Below are 7,272 nucleotides of genomic sequence, written 5' to 3' on the forward strand. Positions count from 1 at the left end.
CGGCCCAGGGCAGGCCGTGCAGTGGGAAGGGGCCTCCGCGTGGGTGGGGGGGCACCCTGGCTTCCCCCGGCGGTCTCGGGGGGAGCGGGCGCAGGCAGGGAGGCCGCAGGGCACTGGGTGGCCGGGTCCTGCCACGTGTCCCCGGCCGCCGCGGTTGGCCGCACGTCCAGGCCCTTCCTCCTGGGCTGGGCGGGAACAGGACGGAGAGGGGGCAGCGGGAGGTGGGGCCCGCGCCGACCTGCTCTGCCCGGGGCTGGCGTCTTTTCTGGAAGCCGCGGCCTCTCGGAGGGCAGGTGGGCCTGAGACAGAGAGGTAGGCGCCCCCACCCCAGCGCCTGGCAGCTTCGCAGGGAGGGAAATCCGGTCTTGTGAGCTCCCTCTCCCGAGCTGCTTTCCGAGAGTCGGTGTCCAGAGGTGCTTGGACGGCCGGGAGCCCGGGTAGGCGGGAGGCCGGGCAGGGCCCGTGGCCAGGGCGAGCCTTGGGCAGTTGCCACCTTCTTCTTCTGCGGGTCCCCGAGGCCCAGCCTGGCCTCCCCGTGAGGCTGCAGGACTGGGAGAGGCTGGGGGGCTCCTGCCGGCGGGGGGGGGGTGTCCTCCGCACAGGGCAGCTGAGGTCTGGGCGCCGCGTCCTGGATCTGTGGCGACTTCCGCGAGATACGGCGTCAGGCGCTGATGGGGCGCCTTGAGAATCAAGCCTGATGCTGGCGTTGGGAGAAAAACCTGGAGTTTCCCGTCTGAGAGATTCATAGACAAATGTCCGGGACAAAAAGACTCCAAACGCAGAGGAATATGAGGGGCGGCGGACGCTGTTCTTCACGTTCAGAGGCAGGGATGCCTCCAGGGCACTTGTGGGATTGGCCTGTGACCCTCGTTTCTATGGTGGTCAAACTCACCGACCGTAACATCAACCGTTTTCACCGTTTTTGAGCACACAGTTCAGCGTGTCAATCACCTTCGGTTGCCGGGCAACCACCACATGGCCCGTCTCCGTGGGAACTCGCGGGGAGTCTCTGTCCCCACCGCATGCCTCCCTGTCCCCTCCCTGCCCTGGCGCCCCCTCCCCCAACGCCCCCCCCCCCCCGGGAGCTCCACGCCCTGGGACCTGTGTCTCAACTCCGTGTCCGTTCGTGCTACAGCCGGTGCCGGAACGTCCCTCCTCCGCAAGGCCGGCTGACACCACACTGCGTGTGCGTGTCTTTCCGTGTCTCATCCACCATCTGTTGGGGGAGTGGGGGGACCCGGGGTTGCTCCCGCCTCCTGGCTGGTGTGAACAGAGCCGCGGCACATGGCGGTGACCTGTGACCTTTCACGGACCGGGATTTCTCCCGGGACGCCGTGTGCTTCTGCGCCAGGCGGGGCCGTTTGATCTGTCGGGCGCGCCGTGCCGGTTTGGAAACTGGGCCCGTGAACTTCGCAAAGGCCTGTGAGAAGGTTTGAGACCAGAAACAAAAAATGTTTTTCCGGTTCAAAGTACAGAGAGAATGCTGCAGGCTTAAAATTTAAGCATGTTCAAGGCGCGACCTGGAAGGCGTCTCCGCTGGGTTCAACAGGGGAGCAGGCTTGCGCAGCGGCTGTGGCTCATCCTGGACGTAGTTTCCACGGCCAGGGGTGTCAGGCCCAGGATCGGGGCCTTCGAGACCCTGATGGACGTGAGAACAGGCCCCTGGCGTCCCGGACCTTGTGGTGCCTACGCGGCAGGCGCCCGGCCCGGGGCGGGTTCCAGCAGAGGCTGGCAAAAGAAACCCGGGCGCTGGTCATCGGGAGTCCGCCCCACACTGCACCCGGGCTTGTGGGGGGGTCACAGGCGCCCCAGCGGAGGCCGTCGTTGGGGTGGGGGTGGCGAATGGAGCAGCCGTCCACGGTGGGTTTGCCGTCTCCGGCTGGTTCCGAGTTGGAAATGGGGCAAACGCCCTGCGGGAGCTGCACTCACGAAGCCCCAGGGCTGAGCCCCACGGGGACATGGCCCGGCTCCCTGCAGGGCTCTGCTTTCACACCTGGCGGGGCGTCCGCACATTGGTTCTCTCAGGACCAAAAGGTGTGTCTTGGGGCCCGCTGCGAAGATACGTGGTGACCTCATGTTAAAAGAAAAAGTTTAGGCCGGGTGGGTGCAGTGGCTCACGCCTGTAATCCTAGTACTCTGGGAGGCCGAGGTGGGCGGATCACTCAAGATCAGGAGTTCAAAACCAGCCTGAGCAAGAGCGAGACCCCGTCTCTACTAAAAATAGAAAGAAATTACCCATACAACTAAAAATATATAGGAATATATAGGAAAAAATGAGCCGGGCATGGTGGCACATGCCTGTAGTCCCAGCTACTCAGGAGGCTGAGGCAGGAGGATAGCTTGAGCCCAGGAGTTGGAGGTTGCTGTGAGCGAGGCTGACGCCACGGCACTCTAGCCCGGACGACAGAGTGAGACTCTGTCAGAAAAAAAAAAGAAAAAGAAAAAAGAAACAGTTTAGACAGATTTAACAGAGTTTGTTTGAGCAAAGAACAGCTCACGGATCGGGCAGCCTGGGCGTCTATCCCTGACAGGAGAGCAGGCAGGGAGGTGGCCTGGTCTGGCCGCAGGGCCCGGGTCACACGGCCAACGGGCAGGTTGGATGTTTTGTGCCGTTTGTGTTTTGGAGGCCTGGGGTCTGTTGTTGTTCTTGCTTGCTGTTAAGTCGGGAACAAAAAATGCCCCTGAGGGCAGTACGAGCTCGGGCACAGAGATGACTGCAGGGCCCGCCTATGGCCTCTGTTTGCCTCCTTGAGCAGGAGACGGTGGGGACGGGAGTCTGGTTCGGGAACGCGGCACCTGGGCGTGTGGCCCCTCCTGTCCCCGAGAAGAGCCCCGTGCAGCCTCCTGCTGGGTTCCACCAGCACACGGGACGGACGGCGGTCCCGGTGGTGTTTCTCTCCTTGAAGTGAGTGGATCTCATCCTCTACTTTCTAGTTATTTGCGTCTGGGACAGAGAAATAGTTTCGAATTTTAAGTTGATCATTTTGTTTTGTTTTGTTTTTTGAGACAGAGTCTCACTCTGTTGCCCGGGCTAGAGTGAGTGCAGTGGCGTCAGCCTCGCTCACAGCAACCTCAATCTCCTGTGCTCAGGCTATCCTCCTGCCTCAGCCTCCCGATTAGCTGGGACTACAGGCGTGAGCCACCATGCCCGGCTAATTTTTTCCTATATATTTTTAGCTGTACGGGTAATTTCTTTCTATTTTTAGTAGAGATGGGGTCTCACTCTTGCTCAGGCTGGTTTCGAGCTCCTGACCTCGAGCAATCCGCCCGCCTTGGCCTCCCAGAGTGCTAGGATGACAGGCGTGAGCCACCGCGCCTGGCCTTCCCAGTTTTTCTGTAGACTTAAAAACTGGTCTGGAAAATAAGCCGTGCTGATTTTTTTTTTTTTTTTAATTTCATTTTACAGGAGGAAGGAGCAAGAAGGGAGTGGGAAGAGAGCAGGCGCTGCCGGGTGTGAAGAGGCAGAGAGCGCAATGGCCGGCTCAGGGCGGGCACTGCTGCTGCTGCTGCTGCTGCTGCTGCTGCCAGGACCCTCGGAGTCCAAATATATGGGTCTGGCTGCCGAGGTGCGCCTTCCTCCCCTGCCCTGGGGCGAGCCCACCGCCTCCCGGGGCAATCGGTCAGGGAGATCTTTTTTTTTTTGAGACAGAGTCTCGCTTTGTTGCCCAGGCTAGAGTGAGTGCCGTGGTGTCAGCCTCGCTCACAGCAACCTCAAACTCCTGAGCTCAAGCAATCCTCCTGCCTCAGCCTCCTGAGTGGCTGGGACTACAGGCATGCGCCACCATGCCCGGCTCATTTTTTCTATATATATTAGTTGGCCAATTAATTTCTTTCTATTTATAGTAGAGACAGGGTCTCACTCTTGCTCAGGCTGGTTTCGAACTCCTGACCTCGACCTGCCCGGCTAATTTTTTCCTATATATTTTTAGCTGTATGGGTAATTTCTTTCTATTTTTAGTAGAGACGGGGTCTCGCTCTTGCTCAGGCTGGTTTCGAGCTCCTGACCTCCAGCAATCCGCCCGCCTTGGCCTCCCAGAGTGCTGGGATGACAGGCGTGAGCCACCGCACCCTGCCAGTCAAGGAGATCTTTATAAAACCAGACAAGATCGAAACCCCTGGCTGCAAACCCTCCCACAGTTCTCCATGGTCCACACCCACTCTCCTGACACTGCACGGCGGCGTTTGCCCTCCGCGTGGGTGCCGGCTTCCCGGCCTCAGCACAACCCGACCTTCTCGGCAGATGCAGCCTGCGCCCAAGGCCAGCAGTGACTTAAGCAGCTCCGCACTGTCACTGCGTCCCAGGACAATTCATTTGTGTCAACATGCAACGCGTTTGTCGCCGTTAGTTCAGAACTTTGCTCAGTTTTAGAGTCTAACGCAGCGAAGGTCGGTTGCTACCGCCCACCTCCTCAGCAGCCCCCAAAAGCCATTCCCAGGCCGGGCGAGGTGGCTCACGCCTGTAATCCCAGCACTCTGGGAGGCCGAGGCGGGAGGATTGCTCAAGGTCAGGAGTTCGAGACCAGCCTGAGCAAGACCAAGACCTCGTCTCTACCAAAAATAGAAAGAAATTAGCTGGACAGCTGAAAATATATAGAAAAAATTAGCCGGGCATAGTGGAGCATGCCTGTAGTCCCAGCTACTCAGGAGGCTGAGGCAGGAGGATCGCTTGAGCCCAGGAGTTTGAGGTTGCTGTGAGCGAGGCTGACGCCACGGCACTCACTCTAGCCCAGGCAACAGAGTGAGACTCTCTCAGAAACAAGAAACCCCTTCGCAGCCCTGAGACAAGGCTGTGGCCCGGCCGCTGTCAAAGGTCACACTCACGGGGCACCTCAGGGGCCAGCTAGGCCGGTGGCAGGCGTGGGCTGAACCTCCCTCCAGCCCCTGCTGGCTGTGTGATCCTGGGCTAGTTGTTCGCCCTCTCTGAGCCTGTTTCTTCTCCTGGGAAACGTAGGCAGGAGGCGCTTCCTCTGAAGTCATGGCCCCTGCCCTCCCTGTGTCTGATTCCTCCACCCTCTGTGCCTCGGTTTACTCTGTTCACTTGGCTCACAGCCGACATTCCTTTTCCCTTCCTCACCTCTGGCCACCCTGCCATTGCCTGGCCAGACTGACTGTGGGCAGGTTTGTTCCAGAAACTTCTCTGGACCGAGTTTGAAGGATGGGGACCTGGGGAGGCCGGAGGGAGAGGAGGCCGGAAGGGGAGGAGGCCCCCAGGGCCTGGGGAGTGCAGGGCCCGCCAGGGGCAGGTGCGGCTGTGGCTCTGTGGCCCATGCGGGCAGTGCTTGTGCAAGTGTTGGGTCAGCAACGGCCCCGCCCCCAGAGGTCCCCTCCCCAGGCCGCGCTGTCCCTGCTCCAGTGGGCTCCGGACGGCGGACGGCCAAGGAAAGTGGTGGGAGGGACACGGTTTCCTCTCCCCGCAGGTGGGCGAGCAGCCGTGCAAGGACCACACCCAGTGCCAGAGCGGCTGCTGCACCCGGACCAGCAGCAACCCGGGGCTGTTCTGCTGGCCCAAGACCATCTTCCTGCAGTGCGTGCCCTGGCGCAAGGTGAGCCCGCGCAGGCGGTGCACACGGACGCCGGTCCCCGAGTGCAGGCGGGAGGGGCGGGCGGGGCGGCCCCCTCTGCGCCCTGCCCTGCGTGGCGTGGCGGGAGGAGGGACGCAGGTGGCCTGGGGGGTGGTTCCCGCCCGTGTCTCCGCAGCCCCACGGCTACCTCTGCGACGGCCACAACGAATGCCAGAGCCGCTGCTGCATCCGACTGACCGAGATCAGCCCCTACCGCTGCATCCCGCGCACGGGCATCCTGGCCCAGTGCCTGCCTCTGGTGAGCCCCCGGGGCGGGCGGGTGGGCGTGCGCTGGGGGCGGGCCTGAACCCAAACCTGCAGCGGACTGGCAAGCGTCTCCTTGGGCCCATGCGCCCGGTGAGAGCGCGCACGGAACAGGCCTCGGGCAGAAAGGGCTCCTGGGTGCGCGTGGCGTGCACAGCTGTCAGTCAAAGAGGCGCGCAGGGACGCGCAGGGGAGGGCCGGGCGCCCCCGTGGGAGCTGGCGAGAGCGGGGCAGAGACCACAGTCTTTGGGCCGGGGAGGCTGCGCCATCGGCAGCCCTGGGGGCGGCGGGGGTCGCCCAGCCCCGTCCTGGCGGCTTCCGCGGCGAGAGCGCGAACGGCAGGGCCCGGGCGGGCGGGTGGAGCCCCAGCGAGCGGGTCCGTGGAGAGCAGACGTGGCAGGTGCCGGTTCCCCGAGACCAGGCAGGGGCTGCGAGTTTGGGTTGCAGACGGTAACTTCCACCGGCTGCCAAGGCCTCCGTGCGCGCAGCGCGGCCCTCAGCCAGGCAGCGTGCGCCCGAGCCCCGCGCACGGCAGGCGCGCCCACCCCACGGGGCCCAGCCCGGCGGCGGGACGGGAGGGGACGGGACGCTCCTGGCGACGCTCCCAGGGCATCTCCTCGTTTCTGGCATTTCCTTTAGTGACGTGAACGCGAGCCTGTGTCCCGAAGGACCAGACCTGGGCCCCAGGGACGCTCAGCGGGACCTCGCCGTGCCGGAGCTGGGTCCGGAGGGGGGTCAGGCCCGCAACGCGGCTCTGGGGGAAATCGCGGCGGGACGCGCCGGGCGCCAAGACCCGCGGGTGGCGCCGCCGCGGGACCAGCCGCAGCTCGGGACACTCGCGGTCACCGAGCACGAATAAACCTGCCCGAGCTCGACCCGGGCGGGGGTCTCACCGCTCCAGCGTGTCAGGCGGCGAAAACGGAACCTGCGACACCGGGGGCTGGGGGGGCGCACAGGCCTGACCTTGCCGGGAGCCTGCTGCACACCCAGGGCTGGGCTGTGGGGGGCTTGGGGGGCTATTGGGGGGGCTGTTGAGGGGTTGGGCGGCTATAGGGGAGCTGTTGAAGGGTTGTTGGGGGGCTGGGCACTACATGTCCCCCCAGCAAGAGTGTCCACAGCAAAGGTGTGACACAAGCACGTAGTCTCCGCCCAAGACCAGCCCACTGACTCCCCAGAACCAGGCCCACCTGCGACTCACCCACAGGGCCTGCGGGAGCTGCCAAGGCCGCCTCCTCCCCTCCCCCGGCGGTGCCTGGTCCCTTAGCACACTGTCCCCCCGAGCCCAAGCGGAGGCTCAGGGCCAACCTGCCGAGCAGTGCATGCTCTGGGTGTCCACAGCCGGACACCCGGCCCTCCAGAAGGAAGTGACTGGCTTTGGTGACCTTCTTTAAGAACGCAAATGCACAACTATTAGCACAACATTAGGTCTAAAAGTGAATATTAACCC

General features: G+C 63.1%; 1 protein-coding gene across 2 annotated transcripts; it reads left to right on the top strand.

The window, feature by feature from the left end:
- Positions 1–251: 251 nt before the first annotated feature.
- Positions 252–6,720, top strand: LRCOL1 (leucine rich colipase like 1). 2 transcript variants are annotated; one of them, XM_075996835.1, is made up of 6 exons: positions 266–312; positions 2,757–2,905; positions 3,407–3,566; positions 5,418–5,543; positions 5,698–5,820; positions 6,465–6,720. In XM_075996835.1, the coding sequence occupies exons 3-6, from the start codon at positions 3,474–3,476 to the stop codon at positions 6,465–6,467; spliced, it is 345 nt and encodes a 114-aa protein (XP_075852950.1). In that variant the 5' UTR covers positions 266–312; positions 2,757–2,905; positions 3,407–3,473; the 3' UTR covers positions 6,468–6,720. The 2 variants fall into 2 exon arrangements, with proteins under 2 accessions (XP_020138610.2, XP_075852950.1); XM_020283021.2 differs by lacking the exon at positions 2,757–2,905 and having other exon boundaries at positions 252–312.
- The last annotated feature ends 552 nt before the right edge of the window (positions 6,721–7,272 follow it).

This window comes from Microcebus murinus, chromosome 22 (assembly GCF_040939455.1).
Source record: "Microcebus murinus isolate Inina chromosome 22, M.murinus_Inina_mat1.0, whole genome shotgun sequence".
Lineage (NCBI taxonomy): Eukaryota > Metazoa > Chordata > Mammalia > Primates > Cheirogaleidae > Microcebus > Microcebus murinus.

What these genes read in the sequence shown, in the direction of transcription:
- LRCOL1 (XM_020283021.2), top strand. Translation starts at nt 3,474, where the DNA reads ATGGCCGGCTCAGGGCGGGCACTGCTGCTGCTGCTGCTGCTGCTGCTG. An exon ending in ATATGGGTCTGGCTGCCGAG is followed by an intron (nt 3,567 to 5,417) that starts GTGCGCCTTCCT and finishes CTCTCCCCGCAG; the next exon opens with GTGGGCGAGCAGCCGTGCAA. An exon ending in AGTGCGTGCCCTGGCGCAAG is followed by an intron (nt 5,544 to 5,697) that starts GTGAGCCCGCGC and finishes GTGTCTCCGCAG; the next exon opens with CCCCACGGCTACCTCTGCGA.